The sequence below is a fragment of the Oncorhynchus masou genome, chromosome 31, assembly GCF_036934945.1.
Source record: "Oncorhynchus masou masou isolate Uvic2021 chromosome 31, UVic_Omas_1.1, whole genome shotgun sequence".
Lineage (NCBI taxonomy): Eukaryota > Metazoa > Chordata > Actinopteri > Salmoniformes > Salmonidae > Oncorhynchus > Oncorhynchus masou.
In genome coordinates, this window is record NC_088242.1 from 28464792 (window position 1) to 28491482 (window position 26691).

General features: G+C 43.9%; 1 protein-coding gene across 3 annotated transcripts in view; it reads left to right on the plus strand.

Annotated features, from left to right (window-relative positions):
• Positions 1–504: 504 nt before the first annotated feature.
• The window catches only part of LOC135523744 (myosin-16), a 46395-nt gene continuing 20208 nt past the window's right edge, over positions 505–26691 (plus strand). Inside the window, exons 1-7 of one of the 3 annotated variants that reach the window (XM_064950614.1) lie at positions 505–702; positions 5841–6032; positions 12980–13207; positions 14767–14871; positions 15648–15734; positions 15941–16086; positions 21551–21641. In XM_064950614.1, coding sequence (XP_064806686.1) covers positions 619–702; positions 5841–6032; positions 12980–13207; positions 14767–14871; positions 15648–15734; positions 15941–16086; positions 21551–21641 — 933 coding nt within the window. In that variant the 5' untranslated portion in view covers positions 505–618. Of the gene's footprint in view, positions 703–5840; positions 6033–11765; positions 12022–12979; positions 13208–14766; positions 14872–15647; positions 15735–15940; positions 16087–21550; positions 21642–26691 lie in introns of those variants that run through there. The other 2 variants (XM_064950616.1, XM_064950615.1) reach the window with 2 other exon arrangements.

Here is a 26691-nt window from a genome sequence, read left to right on the forward strand (position 1 = left end):
AGGGAATTCTGCCTCAGCATTTTCAGTTTGGCTGCACTGAGTACTTTGCTCAGAATTACAGAGTACTCAAAGTAGACAGCTCTGTTACAGAAAACATTGCTGTCATTACCTTTTGACTAATTACACTGACACCGTACACTGAATAGACGCAAACAAATACAGATTTCTTCTTTTTAGCAGGTTCAGGCTCACTGAACCCCCTTTCTGTGAATTTTCACCTTAGTGGTGCAGTGTATCGGGGGTTAACATAGAGCTTTCCTCCGGGGAGGGGAGGTGGGGGCAGACGGTCTCTGTGTGTTGTGCCCCTGTCAGTGGGTGGTGGAGCTTTAAAGAGGGTGTGGAGGGAGGAGAAGGGGAGGAAAGGGAGGGAGGTGTTTGGGGGGAATGTTGAAGCTCGTTTCTGTTTTCTTTTTGCACGTCAAATCCCTCCTCTCTCTCTCCCTCCCCCTTCCTCCCTTTCTCCAGACAGATCTGTTCTTCTCAGGGTCAGGTAGCAGGGCTGCAGTGAGCACACACATACACACACTCCCCAGAGCACCGGTGAGCACACACACTTGCTCCCCAGAGGCCGGTGGGTGAAGACAGGATGGGGTGTAGCTCCCAGACAGAGATGTGAGGATGGAGAAGAGAGTGTGTGTCATCCAGACAGACTTCCGTCAGTACAAACCCATCATCGCCATCCACAGCAAGCCACTGGCACACGTAAGATCCACCTCTCCTCCTTCTCTTTGGATCCACATCTCTGTGTCTGTTTCTCTCTCTCTCTCTCTCTCTCTCTCTCTCTCTCTCTCTCTCTCTCTCTCTCTCTCTCTCTCTCTCTCTCTCTCTCTCTCTCTCTCTCTCTCTCTCTCTCTCTCTCTCTCTCTCTCTCTCTCTCTCTCTCTCTCTCTCTCCTTGTTAAATTGGTTACAGCCCCTCCTCTGTTCTGCAAGAGGCCTACCCCCTGAGTTAGGGGGTCTAGTGTTGGTCTCTACTCTTCCTGCAGGGGGAGGGAGTGAGTGAACTTATACATCAGTGACTGAATGAGAGGAGGAATTTGTTGTTTTACTTGCTGCCTCTTCAGCAGGGAAGAGTAACAGTCTTCCCTAGTGGTTAGTTAACCTTGAGAGAGTGTTTATGGCTTTGACCGACAGTGATAATGTTGTCTGTCTGGAGAGACTCACACCGATGCAGCAAAGGAATGCAAACAGACTGTCAATCAGCCAGGCAGAAGACATGGGGTCTTGTGTTGAGGAAACAGGAAACATTTTCAGGGGATAGTTTTGTTGAATTGTTGAAAATCAATATTGGTCTAAAAGTTCTCTGAAAGTATGTAATATATTAGAGATTTCCGTCAGGCTTGCGTGTTTAGTTATACTGAGAGTGAGTGGTACTTCAGATTGGATGGTACAGCAGTGTGTGAGTCAGATCTGAGATGGATGATATCTCTGTATGATCAACGAGCCTGTGACATCAGCCTGTCTCTCTCCATTGCAGACCATGTGGGATCCCTCTCACTCTCTCTCACTCACACACACACACACACGCACGCACGCACGCACGCACGCACGCACGCACGCACACACACACACACACACACACACACACACAGCTTTTGAAGTCATCAAAAGCAGTGTGATTTTCGCACCTTGATAATACTGTTTATTATGGGTCAAGACATTGCAGCACAGTGTGTATGGGTCAGGTATGGTATAGTGTACACATACCAGACACCTTGTAATGAAATAAACTAATTGAAAGGTAGAGTTCTTTTACAGTGTTTTGACTTTCCAGATGATAATGGTTGTGTTTCATGTTTCATATTATTAAATCACCAGGAGCTCTAGTTTGACTGCTGTCGCTCTATGTTTCTGTGTTGGAATTCTTCTGCATCCCAAAACAGCTGTACTGAAGATATTCTCTCTCGGGTCTTGGCTTATGAAATCGAATCATGTGAAAACAATCATGTCATTGATCTAATTGCAATCCAATAGCAGTACATGCACCCAGAGATCAAACGCAGCACCTGTAGATATAGGCCTGCATGTGTAGTGGTCGGGTGATCAAAGAGTCTGTGTGCTTACCTCCATGACCTGGACCTACTGGAGTTCAGGTGGAGGCCAGACCAATCTGCTTCAGATTGGGCTGGGCTGCAGTTCAACCACCTGGCATTGTTTAGAGTAGTACTGTGTGTGTTTAAGGAAATAGCTTTATATGTGTTGTAGTGGGTCAGAGTTATGTTAATAGTTCTTGCTTAAAATCATCACAACCTTCTTATTATGAAGTGAAACCGTGTAGGTTAAGATTGTAGGGCTTAGTATTATTTTACACAGACGGATGAGAAACCAGTGGGTGGTACAGTACAGATACCCTCAGGTCAATGCAGTGAACGTACTGTACATTCCAGGCATTTAAGGGCTTGCAGTATCTTGGAGTTGAGATATCATTGGTTTCCCAGTACTAGAATTGTTCCTACAGTTGGACAACAGTGCATTCAACCGAAATGTGTCGAAATGTGTCCGCATTTAACCCAACCTCCCTGAATCAGAGAGGTGCAGGGGGCTGCCTTAATCCACGTCCGGGGAGCAGTCAACTGCCTTGCTCAAGAGCAGAACAGCAGATTTTACCACCTTGCCAGCTCTGGGATTTGAACCAGCAACCTTTCGGTTACTGGCCAAACACTTTTATCATACTGTTGATTGATACAATAAGTTACTGATAAAATTACTAACAGTGCAGAAACAGTGTTAATAAGAGGGACTTTACTTGGGGATCTGTCACTCTGTCCTTGAAAAAAGCGAGTGTGAAGTTCAGAGGGAGAGAAAAATAAAGGTATCTTCTGGATTCTCCCTTTCTCTGTTAGGCCTATTTACACATCTAGATAAAATGGAAAGATCAGTTCACTGAAAAGTAACAATGTGCACGAATCGCATAAATGTAGGTGTGTGTGCGTGCCTATGTGTACATATGTGTGTGCATGCATGCTCCTGTATATGTGTTTCGACATTTTCTGATTGGACAAACATCCTCCCTCCTCAAGTCAAAACACAAACGCTCTGCTCCACAATAAGTCCCATTCATCAAGCAGGAGGGGATGTACATGAACAAAGACAGAGGTTCATCAGGGTTAGCTGCCTTTTTCACACAGACAATACCCAATGCTTATATAGCTTAGCACTGTGATTATGTGAAAGGTGAACCATTGATGTGTCACTTTAAATATCTTCCCCGTGCTTAGCAGTACTGAGGGCTATGGAGCTAATGTGCAGAATGATGTTAAAGTGCGACGATAAATCCAGCCCTGACAAGTAAAACACGGTCTATTCACCTGACTGTAGCCGAGGGAAGTTCAGGTGTGTCTCGGTGTGTATATCCTCAATGTTGGTTAAAAACACACATCTTAAATCATATTTGGACAACAAGGCGAATGCCCACAGACACTTAATGTTTTCCTGTCATTGTTAGTTGACAAACTATACATGAGTTTGAATAGGTAAACCCTTTGTTGAGGTTAGGGTTAGAGTTGGGCTAATGACAGTTCTTATCCAGTGACACAGATACCTTGGCTCAAGCTGCGACAGGTTTCTATTGCTGTGTGTGTGTGTGTGTGTGTGTGTGTGTGTGTGTTTTACACAGCTTTCCTTTTCAAACTTCTTTAGATCGAGCTGTGGAAAATTTGTTCACATCTGTTTTTCCACACAAGGAAACTACAAATTTATGCTTTTGTACTCGAGCCAGAATTGCTTGTAGATTCTTGTTAGCGAAAGAGAGAAAATAAGAGAAGATTGATTTGCCCTGGTGCACAGTAAAAGTCTAAATGATTGCTGTGAGACTTCTCATTGTTCTGGACAGCATGTAGGCCAAGGTTACATGCCAAGTGCCCTTCAGTGCCATGTAGAATACTTCAAATATGGACGTTTCTGTACCTTCATATGAAGTGCTGTTCTCGAGATCAAGTTTGCACGAGAACGCATTGATCCTCTGGCTTAGTTTATCACACAAATACAATATCAGGCATGATGTACATCCCAAGTGGCACCCTATTCCCTAGTGCACTACTTTTGGGGTGGCATTTGAGACAGTTTTAGGCTGGTTCAGTCACCAGTACAATACATTTTTTATTTAACTAGGCAAGTCAGTTAAGAACAAATTCTTATTGACAATGACGGCCTACACTGGACAAACCCGGACAATGCTGGGCCAGTTGTGCGCCGCCCTATGGGACTCCCAATCACAACCGGATGTGATTCAAACCAGGGGCTGTAGTGACGCCTCCTGCACTGAGATGCAGTGACTTAGACCATTGCGCCAATGTGCACTTTAAACAGTGGGCTGCAGTGTGTGCACCCAGCACATCTGATTCAAATAACCCCCATCTCGCCTTTATTTTGACAGTATATCAGATGACTTTAATTAATCACACGTATTAGCGTTGTATTTGAACAAAAGCCTGCATGCATTTAGCGTCCTCCAGGAGTGTCATTTCCCTTCCCTGAGCAGTGTAGATGAATGAGACGGCGAACCTGGTGACCGCACTACACCTCCTCTGCCACTGTACTTCAGTTGGCTGTAAGACTCTCTAGCAGAGAGGGCACTTGTGCTGACTATACACTGGACTGAGAGAGCTAGTTCCTAAACCTCTGGTTGTTCCCTCCGATTCACCTCCATTCCCTTTGGAACGTTCCAGGGACTCAGACCTGCAGGTCAAAATACGATTTGTTTTCTTTCAATAACTTGATTTAGCTTAATTGTCTGGTGTGCCAGGTGGCTTGATGTGCACTTTTGGGACAATTCCATTGGCTCTGTTGTTCTGGGCAAGTTGCCAAGCTCAATCAAGTGCACCTAAAGTATTTGAAAGAAAACACATTTGATTTAGAGAAGCAGGCCCAATTTTCTCATGGCAGGCTGCGTTCCACTGAGAGTGTTATTGTATGTTTGTGATAACTTGTCAAGGGGCTCAACCTTTGATAGAGGACTGTTTAGCTAAAGAAAACCCATGGACTGGTGTAGGGGATGTGTTACGGTCAGAGGCTGTATGGTGCTGATGAGAAAGACGCATGGACAAAGAAAGGGCTGGTACTTGGTAAACATGTAAAGATATTATTACCATTCTGTCATCTCCATCTGTCTCCACGAAGCAGCTCACCAGCTGTCTGACCTATAACCTCTGACCCTTGCGTGCCAGGTACAGCTCACTTCCTGGAATGCACTGTACTGTACGCGAGGATGAAACTCCTACAGTGACAGGAACAGCTGGAGATATTGTATAGGACAATATATGGAATGGTCTGGAAGGTTTTCCACAGAATTACAGTAAAATTCCCTCTGGGACGATATCAATTGATTCATTGACAGACAACAGAATCAGGTGTTCGTGTAAATGTCTGACGGATCGAGCTACGATTTAAGAATCACTGTGCTCTATTCTGATGGATTCTCCTCCACGTACATGTTAAAGTATGATAACATGAACAGATGTTCTCTCTCCGCACACTATAGCTCTGTGTACGTTTCCATAAGCCCAGCTCTCTCCTCTTTCTCACCTGTCAATATCAGAGCTGTTAGATGACACTGCGACGACAGCAGCAGCAGCAGTATTGAGGTATTTGCTTTCCTTTCTGAGTCCAGAGGTCTTTGGTTCAGCAGGGGAGCAGCAGCCGCAGCCCACAGGAGGACATTTTATATTGTTTTAAAGAGAGTGGGCCAGGAGAAGGCCCCATCTGGAGAGAGAGAGAGAGGTGTGTGTGTGTGTGTGTGTGTGTAGGATGGGGGAGCAGTCCAGACTCCAGACAGCAGCGAGAGCCAGCCAGCCAGCCAGCTAAAGGAGCGTTGTCTGTGTGTGTGTGTGTGTATTGCTGCAGGTTGGGTCTCTGTCGCTGCAGCAGTGTACTCAAGCTCAGACTCAGACCCAGGAGGCAGGGATGAGGGAGAGAGAGGAGCTGAGGCGGGCTATAGAGCAGAGCGACCGTCTGCTAGCCAGGGTCCAAGAGCTGGAGGAACAGAACACACAACTCGGGAAGGACAAGAATGAGGTGGCCACTAAATACAGAGCTGTAAGTCTCCATTTACTAAAGTCCCCCTTACCTTCACCCAATTCTCTGTCTGTTGTCCTTTCTCCCTCTCTTTCTCTCTCTGTCTGCATCTCTGTCCATCTGTTTCTCTCTCCTTCCCTCTGTTTCTCTCTCTTTGCCATGTGTTGTGTACACAACTTTTTCTGACGTTGACAGTCGTTCATTGTGTTGTTAGTCGATCTGGTTTCCATTGAGATTCGTCACGTGACAAATGGCATGGATGGGATGTGTCTGCAAGGGCAAATTTGTGCATGATAAGGGACTCTGAACGTAGTTATTACTTCAACCGCCAGCGAATAGTACTCACTATATAATGATACGTCTCTGGAGAAAGAGAGAGGGGGGGGGGGGTGGAAAGAGGGAGAAAGAAAGAGCCAGACAGTACCAGCTTGTTTTAATGATACTTTTTCTCGGTGTCAGTTTTTATTCCAGCACATTGTTTTATTGTAGAGAGAAGATAGAGATGTTGTGAGTTTTTATTGTGATTCTCTCAGAGCCAATAACAGGCGTCGTACAGCTCTGTGGCCTCAGGCAGTACAGTGATTGAGTGGTTAACTGCTCGGAGACCTCTCTGATAGACATGCTCCCTTCCATTGAAAAGAAGGGTGGCAGAATGATAGGATAAGCTATCACTTTTTGAGTTATTCATCCAGGTGATCCAGGTGAGATTAAAAAACTGTTCATCAAGAGAGATCTGTGTCAAGAAGGCAGCAGGCAGACAGGTTGGCACTTACTTAGCATTACACGTATTAGGCTACTGCAGCTGTTCTGGTTCTGACTTGCAGAGGAGAAGTTGTAGCCTCGTCCCAGATAAGTACAGATCTGTCATTATAACAACAGTTAGATATGTTGGCTAAAGCACATACTGATCTGGGACCAGGCTGGAGAAGTTGTAGAAAAGACAAGACCCACCAGGGCAAATTATTTAGTGTGAGTGGAAAGGAGAGAGTGGGAGAGAGAGTGTATTTGGTGGTATTGCCAGTGGTTTCAAAGAAAGCTCCAATCCAGCCCAGGGGATCTGGCCATTACTGGTGCTGATTTCCTTAGCAGACCCGTCAGGCCGAACTTCAGCCTGCTCCAACGGAAAACTTTGTGGAGTTAAAAAGTACCACTGCAGCTCTCTTCACACACATTTTATCACCGTCTGAATTTGACATATTGAAGTATAATTTGGATTCTTGAAGTCGTAACTTTTGCCTCATGGCTGACCGTTCACACGCAGGTTATTTGGGATTTCCCTTTAGAAGCATCGACTTCTCCTGCTTAAAGAGCACTTCACAGTTTGAGGGAAGTTTGTCCTTTTCTTCATTATCCAGTAGTTTTCTGATGTCGGAGCTGGTCGGAGTTCTGGGGGGGCTCAGAGGGACACCACCTCCCAGCTTTCTCTGTCATCAGGAAATTATGTATTCCTTCTTCTTAGTGTGTGTGCGTGCGTGCAAGTGTGTTTGTGTTATTTTTTACATCATGCATTATCTTTCTCATTAGTTAACATAGTGTCTCTGTTTCAACTCTATAGGCAACAACGTATGGGAACATTAGACAAAAAAAAAAATCTCATTTAGCTCCCCCAGTAAAAGTTAACCTAATGAAATGGTAGTGCTTCAAGCTTTGTCAGGACAAAGATACATAAACAGAGAAAAGTGCTCGGTTTACCCTTCAATTACGGCTAATGGTAAATAAATGTGGAGTAGTTTTCCAGAGCTATCCAGATGCCCTAGTAACAGTAGTCTCCGCACTGTCTGGACTGGTTTAGATGTACTGTGTGTGTGTGAAGGAGTGGGTACAGAGGGTCTGGGATGGTTTTAGAGGTACTGTGTGTGTGTGTGTGTGTGTGTGTGTGTGTGTGTGTGTGTGTGTGTGTGTGTGTGTGTGTGTGTGTGTGTGTGTGTGTGAAGGAGAGGGTACAGAGGGTCTGGGATGGTTTTAGAGGTACTGGGGCCCAAGGAAAGGACTGCAAATGTGTGTTGGAGTGGGTAGAGAAAGAGAAGGCGAGTGATGAAGAGGGTAAAGAGGGTCTGGACTGTTTTCAGCTGTGTGGAGAGTGACAGTGAGGGAGGGAGAGAGAGAGACAGGCAGAAGAGAGATTGAAAAAGAGAGAAAGATGAGCGAGTAAGACAGGGTTTTATTAGAGGTATCCAGCCAAGGTGGTGCCCAAGGGATCAGTTATGTGAGTGTTTGGATATGCTTTTTTATATATTTTTTAATAATCCAATTTCATGTCAGCAGTGTTTGATTGTGAAAACAACCAGAGGCTGTTGGTTGAACTTTCCACCTCTTCAATTTCAACTCTCTATTCTGCCATAGAAACCCTGGAAGGCAGCAGCCACTCACTATCTAATGTGGTTAGATTCCGATTTTCCTGTAATCTAATAGACATAGATCTCTCTAGTCTTCTCTCTCTCTCTGGAGGGGGAAGAATGATGCAGTTTGGCAAGGAAGCTATTTGAAATAGCTGGATATTATCCTGTCTAGGGACATAAACTTTACCTTCATAATCTTCCACATCCATAGGGGCTTTCCAGAAAGCTTTCATAATGGCTTCTGTGTCCTTAGTATACTTCTGCACGTAGGAGTTCCTTACTGTAGCTTAGTCTTATAGCCTTGCCTATATGGAAGATAATACTATCACTCCAACCAAAAGTTGAATGAAATGCAGAGTGCAACATAATATTACATTAGCGTCAGTTCATAGAAGCTGTACTACAACTTTTAAACAACTAACTACGGAACCACGATGTGAAATGGAATAGCAGTTGCTTGGTCAGAACAATCACATGACAGTCATTGATGACACACACGTGTCTTCCTCTGACAGAAGAGAATCCCTCATATTCCTTCAACCCAAATCCATCTGAATGCATATCCACACTTGGCACCCATGTTATCTGCTACAAAAGATCAGTGTTAGTGTTGGATGTGAGTGGTGCTTGAACATTGTCTGGGCATGCTGAGTGTCTCTGGTCTGTGTAGTTCATATATGGGTGTTACTGCAGGCTTTTATGCAGACATGAATGGGTTCCTCTGTTCTGTCCACAGCAGAACTCTTCACATAATGTTGAAAATTCAGCAATCTTTGAGAAGATGTTTTGTTTCAGTGTTTTTTTCTGCAGATGGATGGAAGCTTGCCATGGTTGGATGAGGCATTTGTAGCATACTTGCCCTCCCTCACATTGTTTACGCTCAGTCAGTGGTCAAGTTTTTAAGATTCACTGCAGGCTTTAGTATTTGAGAAATTCAGAAGGGTTATTTATGAGGTTTGGTTTTTGGTGCCAAACCATTCTTTCATAGTAACCTTCAAACACTCTGTTCAAAAATGGTCAATGCAGTAAATGGTTTGTCTTGGTCTCTGTCACAGTCTACATAACTCATGCTCATGTGGTGGTCAAATATCAGCTTCTACTTTAAAAGCTTCTGTCCTGTTAAGAAGGGATGTTAATTCAAAACCATAACAAGAATGCTTTCAGTTTCACCTGGTTAGTTTGTTTTACGATAACCCTCAATACTAACTACTTAACTTCTCTAGGGTAGGGGGCAGCATTTGGAATTTTGGATGAAAAGCGTGCCCAAATTAAACTGCCTTCTACTCAGGCCCAGAAGAAGCATATAATTGGTAGATTTGGATAGAAAACACTAGTTTCCAAAACTGTTAAAATAGTGTCTGTGAGTATAACAGAACTGATTTGGCAAGCAAAAACCGGAAAAAAAATACATTCCGGAAGTAAGATTTTTTTTCTTTTTGTAGTTTTCTATTCAATGCCATTACAGTATCCATTGACTTAGGACTCAAATTGCAGTTCCTATGCCTTCTACTAGATGTCAACAGTCTTTAGAAATTGTTTCAGGCTTGTATTCTGAAAAATGAGGGAGTAAGAGCAGTCTGAATGAGTGGACTCTGCCGCGTCGAGCTTTTTCCTGCGCGTGACCGAGAGTGCGCCTTTCTTGTTTACCTTTTATATTGACAACGTTATTGTCCGGTTCAAATATTAATCGATTATTTAGGCCAAAAACAGCCTGAGGATTGAATATAAACATCGTTTGACATGTTTCTATGAACTTTACGGATACAATTTGGATTTTTTTGTCTGCCTGTTGTGACTGCGTTTGAGCTTGTGGATTACTGAAGAAAACTGCGAACAAAACTGAGGTTTCTGGATATAAAGAGAGACTTTATCGAACAAAAGGAACATTTATTGAATAAATGAATGTCTTCTGAGTGCAAACATATGAAGATCAAAGGTAAGTGATTAATTCTCTCTCCATTTCTGACTTGTGTAACTCTTCTACTTGGCTGGTTACTGTTTGTAATGATTTGTCTAATGGGCGATGTTCTCAAATAATTGTACGGTATGCTTTCGGCGTAAAGTATTTTTGAAATCTGACACCGTGGTTGGATTCACAAGAAGTTCATCTTTAAACCTATGTAAAATAGTTGTATCTTTTCTGAATTTTTCTAATAAGTATTTCTGTGTTTGAATTTGGCGTTCTGCAATCTCACTGGATGTTGGCCAGGTGGGACGCTAGCGTCCCACATACCCTAGAGAGGTTTTTAATGAATCACTGATGTAAAATAACTTACGTTATCTTCGGTACAGCATTACAGACAGAGAGTACCCACTGGGGACACACCGGTTGAATCAACGTTGTTTTCATGTAATTTCAATGAAATTACGTTGAACCAGCGTGGAATAGACGTTGAATTGACGTCTGTGCCCAGTGGGTATGCTTAGTCTAGCCTAGTCTCTACGCTTCGTCTGCTGGTTCATTCAAGAAAATCCGCTGCACTTGAACCTAAGGCACAATATGGCCTTTGTGTCCCTGTCCAGATGAATACCCTGGCATTGTTGAAACTATGTGGGCGTGGTGGGCACATAAGGTCTTTATGCTGTTAATTTTAACAGAGAGAGAGAAGAGAGAGAGAAAAAAGTCGTACTTGCGACACTGCCCTTGTTTTCGTCTCTTTGTGTTGTTTAGTTGACTGCTTTGATAGTGTAAGGGTTGTGTTACCAACAGACTGAAGAGGATAACAATGCCATTCACATGAATGCCATCCTACACCTTCCTACAGTCCCTCCAGGAATCCTTTGGATCCTCTGCCACTAGGGAGAGAGAGACACCTGTTTCAGGAGGGGTGAGGTGAAGGGAGCGAAGGAGAAGAGGGGGAGGAAAGGAGGAGAGGCTGTTGTTACGGTGTGAGAGCGGTACAGTAGTGGAGGACTGGACACAGAGAAGAGGGCTTCTGTTTTCTACTCTGGGGGACTGTAAGCGAAGAAAGAATTGAGGAGAGCAGAGGAGGAATGTGTGGATTACAGTAGCAAGTACCAACAGACTGAAATTAAAGAGGAGAAAAGTATTTGATTGAGCAGTAAAAAAAGAGAAAGCAACCGAACAAATAGTAGAGAGAGCGAGAGAGAAAGAAAGAGAGATTGATAGAGAGAGACAGAGAAAGAGAGAAAGAAAGAGATTAAGGGCATACCGCTGCAGGTGTGCGGCGCTAAACAGTGGGCTATAGGGAGAAAGAAAGGAGACTGACTGTTCGCAGCGTGCTGAGTGGAGTTACCGTGGTGACCAAACCGTGAATTAGTACCTTCTCTTCTACAGTGAACCCTCCTGAACCTCCGCTAACCAATCACAGGGAGAGAAAAGCAGAGGGTAGAGGTGTTACATGGAACTTTATTTACAACCTATAAGTCTACCTGGCCTATTAAGGAGGTGCAGTTGATACAGGTGCAGTACAGGGACTGTGTAAGGGTGTTAGGTTACTGTTGAGTTGCGGTAGGTAGAGAGTGTTGACAGGTCAATTGACAGGTTGATTGACAGGCGTTGGGTTAAGGTGATGTCTGTGGAGCGGGGCCAGGGACGTGGCCACTCCCCCTCTGACCCGGAAGAAACCAACGGGCTGCAGGTGGATCCTGAACCAGAGGAACTGGACTGGGATAGCTTTAGTACTGCATTGGAACAGAGACTGACTATTGTGGGTATACTGGTGTGTTGGGTTGGAGGGTGTGTGTGTGTGTGTGTGTGTGTGTGTGTGTGTGTGTGTGTGTGTGTGTGTGTGTGTGTGTGAGAGTGAGTGAGTGAGTGAGTGAGTGAGTGAGTGAATTGACGTGTTTACATGTGTGTCTGTACTGTTAACTCTTTTTTTACAGTATCTTCACATTATCTGGTAATTTTGAGACAGTGATTTATCTTAACACACCAGCCAACCTTTTGGATAATCTGTATTGAGGGTTGGGAAAAGAGAGTGCCAATTATGTTTTGGAAAATACATTTTTTTGACGTAACTCACTAGCTGGGTAGATAAAGTAGAGATTATGAAGAAAGAGCACAGCACAAACACATTTATATAAACATATTCAGATGGAACATGTGGTCAATGATACATTTGCAAATGGACACATATTTGGGTATGCAGTTCAGCCTCATTCCAAATGCCTTGACCATGATGACTGGTACATTAGAAAATAGCTGACACACTCAACCAGGCGCCAAATAAGACAGACTTTTAAATCTGTCCTGTTCGGGACAGCTGTTTGTGTTATTGTAAAACTGGCTTATCAAGTCAGTGTTTTTCTTTCTCTCAACGCGTCACTGAGAGGATTGTTTCCCACTATATATTGGAGAGAGGGTTGGGAAAGGGAGGATAAATGTTTGCTACTTGGGAGTACTCTTGATGCAAGGCATTCTGCTGGTTTTACATCTGTGTGTCTGGGATATGATCGTCTCTCTATGTAAGCTAAATGATTTACCCTACTGTCCTCTCTCTGTCGTGTCTCTTCTTTGCCTTCACATTCCACCACTTTTACATTGTCTCACCGTTTCACCCCTCAACCCTGAGGCCTCCCTCCTCCTGTTCATGCTCCATCTCCTCCACCCATACTCACCTCCTGACCCTCTGTGCTTCATCCCTGTCTTCTTCTCCACCTCTTCAGGAGCAGGAGTGTGCCCAGGCGTCAGATCACCGTTGTGCCCAGCTGGAGAAGGCCCAGCGTGGGCTGGAGCTGCAGCTGTCTGGCCTATCTGAGCGCCTGGAGGAGGAGGAGGCGTGCTCGACCCAGCTGGCCCACCACAGAGAGAGGCTGGAGGCAGAGAACAGCAGCCTCAGACGAGACCTGGAGGAACTGGAGAGTGCTCTGACTGCCACCGAGAGAGACAAACAGGTAGGCTACAACCGACTCCTTATGCATTCTCTATGGCTTGGCACCGAATGCACTAAACCGGAGCTGAGAGAGATATTATTTAAACAAAAGAACGTCCTTGATTTGGGACTCCTGAACAGGTCTGCACTATACTGACATGCTTCTAGTTCTACTTTACCTCTCTGCTTCATCTGTTTTCCTCTGGCTTTCAGTATTGAATTTTATGCCTTTTCTGTCCTCCTTTTTTATCACTTGAATAGTCCCTGGAGAGCGGTTATATTGTAAATATCTAACTGTTAAACTAGTGTGACTACTACATGTACAGACAGAGGTAAATAGAGGGGGTGTTAACATATACTGTTACAACCCCCTCAGAGCTTTAGCGATTTCATTGAGGTTTATGGAAGGATTTAGATGGTATCTTTACTCAGGAATGCTTCATAGAATGCACTGTACTCACAGCATTGGTTGTCTATGATGGGAGAGAGTTGAATTCCTTTGACTTGGACTTGGTCAAATGAGTCCGTTTTTACCTAGGCAATCAATATGGTACTCCGAGTGTATTTGGCATGAGAGGGGTTTTTGAGAAACAAAGAATAATGGTGTCAAATCCTTGAACTATGTGAATCTTTTGTTGGCTCATGTTGGTTTCCTGACATGTACAGTAGAAAACAAGGTTGTTTCAATATGGATGCAGTACACTGGGATCTACAAGACTAGACCTGCATGGTGGAGCTATTGGCACTGTGCTTTCACACCTAGTAAGTGGTCAGTCTTGATGTCATAAACAGTTGTCGTACTATAGATATGGGTGTTTTTTTTTTATCAAAGTAAAATGAAATAAGCTACAAGGAATGCAGGCTATTGGGATTGAGTTGCACAACATTTTTATTGTACACTTTTATAATTTCTATGGTATTTGTCATAAAATATGTGCAACACTTGCAACCTCATATAAAAGGTATACATAATTAAGCAATAAGTACCGAGGGGGTGTGCTATATTGTCTGATATACCACAGCTTTTAGCCAATCAGCATCCAAACTACCCTGTTTATAATGAGGTATAAACACTTTCCTCTAAACTAAATCACTTCCCTCTCCTCCATTCCTTCTGATTTATTTATCTGTATTTCAAAGTCCTGACAGTCCCAAACTGTTCCCCTGGTTCATTAGAACCTGATGGCCAAAGTGGGACCAGAATGCTACATGCATGTTCCACTTTCATGTTCATGAAGAACAGATTGAGAGTAATGGAATCTGTTTGGTCATCGAAGGGATAATTGTTTTATGGTTTGGCTGCAAAGCCATTGACTAATGCAACTGTTTTCCCAAACCCTCATCATGGTTATTGTATCAGTAGAAAACACATTGTCTAAGGGTCAAATTACTTCCAGATTAAAACATGCACTGTGGTGTTCTTTGTACAGACAGATTTATACTCGTTTGATATTTTCGAAGGTTTATTATTTTTCTCTATTTAGCAACATGTCTGGGGAAGATAAGTAACAAATACAATGGGATATGTTTTATGATATCAGATGATTTTAATTTCCTCTTTCTCTCCCCCTCATCCTCCAGTATTCAGACGGCTCTGTCAGGAAGCTTTCAGAGGAGCTGTCCCAGAGAGAGGAAGCTGTCCAAAAGCTTCAGAAGGAGAAAGAACACCTGGTGGAGCTCAGCCAGGTGAGAACTTACTGACCTCTCCTAACCCAGTACTAACACCTGGTGGAGCTCAGCCAATGGTGAGAACACACTGTCCGCAGGGGTCATAAAGTGAGGTCAGGGTGAAATGTGAAAGGTCGACCCTGGGTCTAACAGGAAGGGAGATTATGAAAGGGTTTGCAGAAATGCATATCACTCTCACATGTATGCATGTGCATGTGTGTGCGTGTGTGTCTTGTGTGGATTCTCTCTCGCCCTCTCTTTCTCCCTCTCTCCTTCCATCCATCATGCCCTATACTTGCAGCTATAGGAACCCCAGTACAGCAATGCATACCAGATGCTGTAACCAACAGTAGCAGCTTGATATCCTATATAATCTGTTAAAGTCATTTAGAATCTGAGCCATTATCCTACAGTACACGGACTGCTTATTATACATGTCCAGCGTGATGGAATATGTCTGGAAGTTACAGTTTAGCAATTCAAGTAGTGTGAGAAGTGGGAATGGAAATGGCTCAAAGCTCCTAAAATGTTATGAGGGATACAGTCACAGGGTCAGATGTTATGGTAGGGTTACATACATCATGTCACCCCAATGAGTTTGTGTCAGTCTTCTGTTATCGATGTTGGAGAGAGCGGACTCACTCTTGGCATTCCCTTGAACAACCCAAATGAACTCATCATGGCTCCTCAGATCCAATATGGCTGACAGATGCACGCAATCCCAATAGGGGATTAAAGATTTAAGCTACATCTGTGGGCCAGACTCAGCCATTTTGTTTCATCCCTGTATGCAGCAAGCCATTGAGGATCTGCAGAGCGAGGAGGAGAAGGTGAACCTCCTGACCAAAGAGAGGGCAAAGTTACAGGTGCAGGCGGAAGATGTAAGTGTATTTGGGGGAGATACGCCAAATTTGACTTCAGTAGTGTCTAGCTTTATGGTATTGGTACAGTATCATTGTAACATATGATCAAAGAACGTTACTCTTCTATGATGTTTTTTCGGATGCTGTTGAACGGTTATGCTGTCCCCTCCATTGAAGCCCAGAACCTTTAAAACGTATATTGTTATTCTCTCGCTCTCACTCAGTTGGAGTACCTGTTAGAGCAGGAGCGGCATCAGCGTGGGGAGCTGGAGAAAGGCAGGAGGAAGCTGGAGGGAGACAGCAGGTCCACTCTGGAGAGCCTCACTGAGATGGAGAGGATGAGGAGCAGCCTGGAGGACCTCATGAAGAAGTAGATTATATACACGCTTCATACACCAGTTATAAGCGCAATAAGCCAGTTATAGGCACTCAGTTAAATCGGTTATAGATGCTTAATAACAGTTTACAAGTCAAGAAGTGGGTTATAGACCAGGGACATCACTAGAGATTCATAGCTAGGGGGGGCTAAGCCCATTTTAGGGGGGTCTGGGCATACTCCCCCAGGAGTTAAAGCCCCCAAAACGTCTTTTCTCAATGTGTATTTAGAGTAACAACGGGTGTGAAATCTATTAAAATAAGGTTATTTTTGGTCAAGGTTGGCTAAAAGTATACCTGTCTGATAGTTTGTGTTCGACACTGATCTAGTATGACTTACTTAAATTCTATCCAAATTAAGACGTCCACTCTGTCCCCATCCATCCAACACCAACAAAAGGCACAAAAATGGCTGTACTGTGTAGCCAAAATACTTTTGGGATTTTATTTTGTGTGAGAGTGAGTGAGTGAGTGAGTGAGTGAGTGAGTGAGTGAGTGAGTGAGTGAGTGAGTGAGTGAGTGAGTGAGTGAGTGAGTAGACATGCAGGTCATATTATACCATTAGAAAAAAAATGTAAATTTAAGTTTCACCCTTTTGTTAATTGTTGCTCAAAATTAACCCAATAATTCAGACACATGGAAGATCCCAAACAAATATTACAACCTTTGTTACAGAACTGCTCCTCCAGCTTCTCTCTTTTGATGCTTATTTTGTGGTTGGATGCATCAAAGTGTACCTCCTATTTTTAAAGGTTGCAAATTGGTCAATGACACTATTGTGGCTTTAGTGACCCAAGAACTTCACCCTCAATGGACATGGCTGCAAGACTTGCAAGCCTTTTCTGACCCATTGTCTTACGCAACCAGGAGTACAGCCGGCACAGTGCACTAAATTACCTTTCACAGGAGCAGCTGCTCACAGGAACTGTGAGGGAAACCTGAATGATTTCCATCAGAGAAGGAAACACATCATCATCCAGGAGATTATGCACAGCAAGTACATCTTTGGGAGGACGTCCAGCCTCTCTTTTCTAGGCAAGAAAGTTTCTGGCTACCAACATCTCTTCTGTTTTAACATCAATACCGTAGTGCTTGGCAAACTCAGTTCAGCATGATGTATCTAGGAAGCTTTGAGTTGGGGCTGCATGCCTGTATGCCTTTGAGCAGACCTGCATCTACAGTCGAGAATCGCTGGTCAAGCTCACAAACCATCCTGTCCAAGCAGGGGAGCAACAACTCTGTTGTCATTGTTTGGGAACATGACAATTCTGTGCCTAAACCCAAGGAGGTCTCCACCACAAAATCTCCAATTTTCCTTTGTTTGCGCTTTCCTGATGGATCTGCCTCTGGAATATTGTGAATTTCCCAGAGTGCTTTGGTTCTGTCATAAAATTCCGTGGCAAATGCGTCTGTGCGTTTGACTATCAGTGTGTCACATACAGCTTGTTTGCTGAAACAAGCTTCTGCCAGGTCTACAGTCTCTTTCTGGAGGAACTTGTCGTCCCTCAGTTACAGAAAGAAGGGACTGAAACATCAGTAGCAAATACTCGGTGGAGAACTGATGAAGCTTTGCTCTCAGACCAACAGCCATGGGGGATCCAATGGCAGATAGACAATCCAAAATTAGCAGTTAGTGTCCAAGACTGCATTAATGGACCACAGCTGGCATGCCCAGCAAGTGTTTGAGAGCTGTTCAAGTTCAGCTGATGCTATTCCAAGTTTGGACTGAGCTTCTTTGAACTTGTGGTGGTTAACTAGGGATGTATTGAAAAACGAATACACATTCTCCAAGAAACTGAAAAACTCAGCAGCCTCCGGAATAGCCCTGCAAGTGTGACACAACACCAAATTATGCTCATGAGCATAGCAATGTACATATACTGCCTCCAGATGCAGCACTCTGAAATGTGCTTGCACACCTCCTTTGGACCCACTCATGACAGCTGCACCATCATAGGTCTGTGTACTTTAGGCCTGCTACCCCCATCATAGGTCAACACACTTTAGGCCTGCTACCCCCATCATAGGTTAACACACTTTAGGCCTGCTACCCCCATCATAGGTCAACACACTTTAGGCATGCTACCCCCATCATAGGTCAACACACTTTAGGCCTGCTACCCCCATCATAGGTTAACACACTTTAGGCCTGCTACCTCCATCATAGGTCAACACACTTTAGGCCTGCTACCCCCATCATAGGTCAACACACTTTAGGCATGCTACCTCCATCATAGGTCAACACACTTTAGGCATGCTACCCCCATCATAGGTCAACACACTTTAGGCCTGCTACCCCCATCATAGGTCAACACACTTTAGGCATGCTACCTCCATCATAGGTCAACACACTTTAGGCATGCTACCCCCATCATAGGTCAACACACTTTAGGCCTGCTACCCCCATTATAGGTCAACACACTTTAGGCCTGCTACCCCCATCATAGGTCAACACACTTTAGGCCTGCTACCTCCATCATAGGTCAACACACTTTAGGCCTGCTACCCCCACCATAGGTCAACACACTTTAGGCCTGCCACCCCTGTCATTTGGAGCTGCTGTTGCAACTCATTTGCTTTTGATTGGGCATCAAATGACTTGATTTCTGCTAGTGCTAGTAAACGCTCCTTAACTGTCCCCTCTGTCACATACCTAATACACAGAGCCAACTGTTCAGACTGCCCATCCCTGAACACAGCATTCGATCATGTCATTCTGAGATTCTGGAGAGAGATACGTCACATTTGATGGAGTATTGTACCTTTGCAGGAAAGGGTCAAACTCCTTCAAAAGCTCCATACATTCACGAAAGTTCCCTCTATTTGTTCTTTCACTAGATTCATCATTGGCACGGAAAGAGAGTCCCTGTCTTCCTAACATTGAGGTGACTGTAACAGATACTCCCTTCTCTCTGCAATATCACTAACATGGGCAGATGTTCAAATCTGAGCAATGTTCCCATGATTGCTAGTTGCCTGGTTGCTTTGCTCTGCCACAACACTGTCTCTGTGTGTGCCAGCTCATGTTTACCGAAGATGGACAAAGATTTTTTTCCAATTTTTGCAGCCATTACTGACAAAATAATCAAATGTAAATGGTTTTGCCAAAAACTCTACATGGAAAGCAGAAAGCTTTACTCTACACAATTGTATTTCTCAAACCAGCAGTGCTGAAATGCCCTTTTCTGTGTACCAAAACGTTCGTGTGGGTAGTTATTCAGCTTCACTTGTCTGGGCCCAGTGTCTTTGTCACCAAAATTGCTCTAATTTCTGGAAGGAGTTGCTGCAGCAGCTTGACTACTTCATTTCTCTGGATCTGTTTCTTGTCCCTCTCTCTCTGGACATGCTTGCTCTCTCTCACTTATACCGCATGTTGATCTCTGCCTTGCACAGAAGCCTCTCTTTCTGCATGACCATTTTAAGATGTCATTAAAATCCTTTATTTATGCCTAACAAAAGTAAGGCATATGCTGTCATATGCTGCATGAATTTAACTGAAAGCTTAAACATCTACTGGCTTTTTTGAGTCACTAACCTTCGACATGCTCCCTCAGCCCCCAGCTTCTTTCCCGCATTCTTGTCTGCGGTGTTTTGACGTGTATTGTTATTAAACTCATATTTACAATAACTCAAGGCTTAATAGGTGATTAATCAGTTTAAGTTTAATTTGTTTGAACTGGTAAAATCTTCATTTCTCACCGGATTGGCCTTCGGCATAGCTGCTGGCATTGCCTCTCTTGAAAAATGTCCATATATCCAGCTGACATTAGTCATTAGCTCGCCGACAGTTGAGAAATTGAGGATAATATAATAACTTTGCGATCAACACTGTCGCCTTTTCTACACATGACCTACTGATAATTGTTTTGCAATGGCCTACTGAATGAAAGAAATTGAGTATGAAAAGATATGTTCATGATGTTACATCCTCGGTCTCATTTATAGCCTGGCACAGATAGCAAAACTACATTAAATACAACGCTAATTAGATATCATCGCCACATAACGGTGTCTTTTAAATTCAACATAAGTTAACGTTACCGTTAGGTAGCTCGCAACGTCTTACATTGTAGGCAGCCTCACGTAAAAACGTGTTGGTTAACAAAGCTTTGATTATGACTAAAGTTTATAGTAATGAACTCTCTCGCCCTCTGTTCCAACTTACCACAAATTCACATCGTAGCCTATCTACATGAATCCGTCCTGTCAGAGCCCTTTCCTGTCCGTTTACTGTTAGCAAGCAGTCTCAAGCCACAGAAGTAGGTAACGTTAACCAACATGTTAGCTACGAGTAGGCCTAACGGTCACTAGCGTGTGCAGCATTCTCTGCATCAGCAGCCTCCCCCAGGTCCTAGTGCCCACCCCGTAAGAAGTTCAAGATAGGATGGTTGATGGAAAAAAAGGACGGTTGACGGAAAAAAGGATTCACAAAGAAAATACATTGACTAATATATTGATTTATTTAGGGGGGGCTAATTAATATTTTAGTGGGGCTAGACGTCCCTGTTATAGACAATGGCAAATCATTGAAAAAAGAACAGTTGAAGAGTTCAATTACAACTTACAGACAATGAGTTACAGAGATATGAGATATTTATAGAGAGAAATATAATGCAGTGGCTTAGTTTTTTCATAGACCCAATAGAGTTGGGACTGGTCTGTTGAAAAGTCTGCTATAGTCTGTTGAAATACCCATCTTATCCTCAACCAAAACAAGGGAAATTGGCAGACCGACAGTCCAGGTGTTGTCAACTGATGTCTTTGCTAAGGAATTGCATCTGCATACTATATCAGCCATATGATATCTGTTCAACATCCAAGAAATGAAAAAAAACAGTCCAGAAACAGTATTTGGTTTGCTGCTTGCAGACATTTGGATTGCATGTCTCTGGCTTACAGCAAAACAGATGCCTGGTGGAGGTTATAACATGATATCAGTAGTGCAGAGGACCGTTATCTAGATTTTAAGGGCTCAGGGCCTCGGGCCAGGGTTTCAGTAATGTCCTAACTTGTTGGTATGTGCCTCTCAGTAATATGAGGCTGAATGGAGGAAGGTGTTCTCTGACCTTTACCTGGAGAGTAGAACCAGCTGTGACATACAGGACACAAACGCAATAACATTTTCATTACCAAAACAGAACTGGGCCTTGACGTCAGATGTCATTCATTAGTTTCCCCCCTTTCCTTCCCTCCTTCTCTTTCACTCACACACCTCTGTTTCTCACAAAAAAAAACATTTTCATTTTCAAAGGAAGAGGGGTCCTTAAAGTCATTCATCCTCGTTGCACAATATTATTCTCACTTGTGAATGCCAATCAAATGAGTGAGTCACCTTGTTGCATCACTAGGATCAAACGAGGTCTGCCACTCATTCTCCCTGCTGAGCATGTCCCCTCACAGGGCAGTTTACTGTGGAAAAGGTATGATGATATTGATATACTCTCTCTCTCTTTCTCAAGGAGAGATGTGGAGATAACCAGCACCAGTACCAAGCTGGAGGCAGAAGAGGCCCTAAACATCAGCCTGCATAGGAGGAACAAGGAGCTGCAGGTTGGACCCAGACTGGAGATGAAGGGGTGTTCGAGTGGAGATATTGAGGGGTGGCAGGGGAGGGGAGAGGGGTAATGTTGTGGGTTTGAAGGACTTTAAAGGGAGTTGGGGTCAGGGGTAGGAGGCATTGAGACATATTGTGAGGTGGCGAGGGGGAGGGTGATGGGTTGAGTTGGAAGAGGGGGTGTAGGGTCAGGGGTCGGGAGGCATTAAGACGTGTCGGAGAGAGTGGGAGGACTGGGGGAGATTAGTGGGGGTTGGGGGTTGAGGTGGATTTGAGGGGTAAGATTGAAGGGGGTTGCTCCCGGTCGGGATGTCAAGGAGAGATCTGCATTCCTACTTTTCAGCACCACGGCTGTGTTCTGTCCTCTGATTGGTGGGCTGGTTTCACAGCCCCCTGCCTGTCAGGAGAATGAGGAGCTGGTAAAAACACACATCCTTCATCTGAACTGATAAACATCTATAGCCTGGCCTCTCTTATAGAGAGTTAACCTCCATCTGAACTGATAAACATCTATAGCCTGGCCTCTCTTATAGAGAGTTAATCTCCATCTGAACTGATAAACATCTATAGCCTGGCCTCTCTTATAGAGAGTTAACCTCCATCTGAACTGGTAAACATCTATAGCCTGGCCTCTCTTATAGAGAGTTAACCTCCATCTGAACTGATAAACATCTATAGCCTGGCCTCTCTTATAGAGTTAACTCCTTCACTCTCTGTGGATATATGCTGTGTAGACATTGCCCTTTGACTTCTCCGTTCAGGTTATGGTTTGCAAAGATGCACTTCAAAAACACAAGAGCCTTCCTAGTGAAATAATGTTTTATAAATAAGTCATTATAGTGTCTGATTTGCAGATACTTTGCACTATGTAAATGGGCTTCATGTCCAGGCTATAAACGATGCGCCCTGCAGCTTGTTGTGTTTCCACATTCAGTCCAGAAGTATGTCAATGATTGGGAAAGAGGTTGCATTTTCTTTTTGATTCAACAGTGCCTACGCAACTAAAATAACATTCAGGTCATTCAGTTCTTATATCTGGCATAAATGCCTGAATGAGCACGTAATAACGCTGAAATGATTACTTTAACAGGACTTTTGTTTTTTTTGTACTATTTGCAGGTGTTATTGCATTACATTTTTGCAGACACTCTTCTCCAGAGTGACTTACAGGGTCAATTAGGGTTAAATGCACATCGGCAGATTTTGTTCATGTTGTCAGCTCAGGGATTCAAACCAACAACCTTTCGGTTACTGGCTCAACACTCTTAACCGCTAGACTACCTGTCGACCCCAAAATGATGAAAAGGCCCACGGAAGACAAGGTTACGGGAACAACGTTGACAAGCAGTGGCATACTGTCGCTCCAACACGATTCTCTCTCTCTGCCACTGGGACTTGCAGATGAACATGTGTTTTGTCTGGCTCTGTTCCTTCATGCAAAAGAATGAGATTGAGAGAGATACTGAAGGAGTTGCAGATAAACAGAGGGACGGAAAGAGAGCCAAGAAGAGAAACAGAGAGAGACACACAGAGATGCAGAGAGAAAGAAAGACAGAGGTGGAAAGAGAAACCAAGAGAGAAACAGAGCGACAGATTGAGGAAAGAGAGAGAGTAGTAAAAGCAAAAAGGGGCAGATCAGGTAAACTCCTCCTGAGATCCATGGATAACTCCAGTTCCTTGATCCTCTATCCAGAGGTTGGGAAAGAACACAGGAATAAAGACTGTCTTTGTCTGTCTGCTGGGTGAACGAGGGACTGAAAGACGATCGGTGTGTCGGTGAGAGTGGTCATGTTTTCACATTTACTGTAGCCCTGGCATTATCCCATCAATGAAGCCTGTGTGTGTGTGTGTGTGTGTGTGTCTGTGTGTGTTTGGATCGTGATCAGCATCTCCTCCCACAGATAAAGATGCAGGTGTCCAGGCCAGGCCAGCGCTGAACAAAAGACCAGATTATTGCTCGCCCACTCGTGTGTGGTTTAAATATAAAGGTCACATGAATATATCAAGATTCCCAAGACAGCATTGTAGCTCACAGGAAATCAAAGAGATATCTCATTTATGATGCAGCTATCTTCCCCCCCCCCCTACAGTACAGTTAAAGCACAATGTACTGCTGGGGGTAGCAGTTATGCATTTCAGCTGCTTCTTAGGAGAGTTGGAGCTCAAAGAGATGGCTCTGAATAGCTTTGTGATAGCTCTGAACAGCCTGTGTACTTTACAGTGCAATGTTCAGTATTTATATTGTGTACGTGGGGGAGAGTTGGCTAGTGAGGACCTATGATGATGGAACTCCCACTACTCCTCTACAGTTCAAAGCAGCTTTGGCAGACACAATATGAATGCAGTTGTAGAATGGGGCTAGCAGATGCATGCTATTCACTTCCATCTCGGAGGTGGGAGATGTTTATTGGCTGGTTTTATGGTGTTTATAATAAAGCAATTCTAGCGGACTGAAAAGGGATCATTGTGTGAGGTCAGAGGTCAAGTCAATCATCATGAACTAGTTTTTGACCAGTGTTTTTCTGTTTTGCTTTAAAGCAGATGTGGGTTTGCATGTCCAGTACGTGTGCAAAAGTAACACAGGACAGGAGCCAGGCCCTCAGCCACCTGGGTACTGTACACAGAGCACATCGTTTTTAATAATATGATTTTGACCTTCCTGTCCTCAGCTACACTCTTAGAAAAAAGGGTTCCAAAATGGTTCTTCGGCTATCCCCCATAGGGTAAGCGTTTTTGGTTCCAGGTAGAACCCTTTTGGGTTCCATATAGAACTCTCGGTGGAAAGGGTTGTACATGGAACCCAAAGGGTTCTGCCTGCAACCAAAAAGGGTTATTCAAAGGCTTCTACTATGGGGACAGCTGAAGAACCCTTTTTGGTTCCAGATAGAGACTGATGAGGTAACAGCCTTGAATTACCTGGCCATCGCTCCAGTCAATGAAATCACCAGGGCATTGCCATGGTAGCTACATCTGTTTTTTTTTTTAAACAAAGGGTTCTTATTCCAGAACTTTTCAAGCTTAGAGTGTGAAATGATCAGAGCATACATACGTGGACAGTATGGAGAGTTCTATTGATAGGAGTAGAGTCTGTAATGAGGTTAGTTTGATGCAGGAGTAGGTCTGTGGTAGGCGTGTGCCAGGAGAGACTAATCGTTCAGCCTCTGGTCTGGTTCCCCTCTCGGGGGGCTCTCTGAGGGGGGTTGACAGGATATAGCTGCCCACGCTATAGAATACCCCTCAGATACAATCACCGAGCCATCAGGCTCAACTCACATGTGATTGCAATTTATGCTCAATTTAAAATGGTGGAGATTTGCACTGGGGAAAAAAGCCCCTAATGTGGAAAGTTTAAGTAAGTGCAATTTCAGATATCAGACCATCCAGAAGTCCACTGTAATAATGGGCTAACCGTTTTGTTTCCTTCTGCGGTGTCTTATGCTTATACGATGATGCTGAAATGGACCTACTGTGGTAAAACACAATAGTGTGCCAGAACAGCATTTCCCAGGCATGTTCAGAAGTAAAAAAACAGGTGGTCCAACAAACTGTTATTCTACAGGGCAGTGTTATTGTATCAAAATATTAGCGATAACAGTTTCAGGCAAAGTTGACCGGGGGAGAAGTAACAGAAACAGACACAATGTATTAAATAGAGCAGTCGGGGAGCTCTGCTACTCTCTCTCTCTGTGTGTGTGTGTCAGGAAGTGTGGAGTGTAGAATGCCCAAGGAGAAGTGGCTTGGCTGAGTGGAGCACAGCAGCATGTGTGTGTGTCAGTATGTGTGTGAGGGAGAGAGAGAGAGAGAGAGAGAGAGTGTTGGGGAGAGTCAGTCAGTCAGTTGGGCTGCTGCTGCCTCACCATGGCTGTGCTCTCTGCTGAGGTCCTGCGCTGGCACGTGAGTTTCTACACCACTTTTCTCTCGCTTGCTCTCTTTTATCCTCCTGTCCTCTTTCTTTTTGCATGCTCTGGAACGTTTGTGTGGGCTTGTGCCATTCATAGGAAGCTTGAATGTTATTAGCTAAAGTTATACCGATGTTATCTGAATGACTAGCCTCCTGGTTGTTTTGCTACCTGTAGAGTATTGTTGAAATATTTGCATGTATTATACTGGTTTACTGTCATCACTAAAACTCATTTGACTTAGAGATGATTAGGGCCAGCAGCATACCAAATCAAATTGTATTTGTCACATACACATGGTTAGCAAATGTTAATGCGAGTGAGGCGAAATGCTTGTGCTTCTAGTTCTGACCATGCAGTAATATCTAACAAGTAATCTAACAATTTCACAACAACTACCTTATACACACACAAGTGTAAAGGAATGAATAAGAATATGTACATAAAAATATATGGATGAGCGATGGCCGAACGGCATAGGCAAGATGCAGTAAATGGTATAGAGTACAGTGTATACATATGAGATGAGTAATGTAGGATATGTAAACATTATATAAAATGGCATTGTTTAAAGTGGCTAGTGATACATTTATTACATTCAATTTTTAATATTAAAGTGGCTAGAGATGAGTCAGTATGTTGGCAGCAGCCACTCAATGTTAGTGATTGCTGTTTAACAGTCTGATGGCCTTGAGATAGAAGCTGCTTTTCAGTCTCTCAGTCCCAGCTTTGATGCACCTGTACTGACCTTGCCTTCTGGATGATAGCGAGGTCAACAGGCAGTTCCTGTGAGCTACAATTCTGTCTTGGGTGGTTATTGTCCTTGATGATCTTTTTGGCCTTCCTGTGACATCGGATGGTGTAGGTGTCCTGGAGGGCAGGTAGTTTGCCCGCGGTCATGCGTTGTGCAGACCTCACTACCCTCTGGAGAGCCTTGCGGTTGGGGGCGGAGCAGTTGCCATACCAGGCGGTGATACAGCCCGACAGGATGCTCTTGATTGTGAATCTGTAAAAGTTTGTGAGTGTTTTTTGTGGCTGCGCCTTCTTCACTACGCTGTCTGTGTGGGTGGACCATTTCAGTTTGTCCGGGATGTGTACACCGAGGAACTTAAAACTTTCCACCTTCTCCACTACTGTCCCATCGATG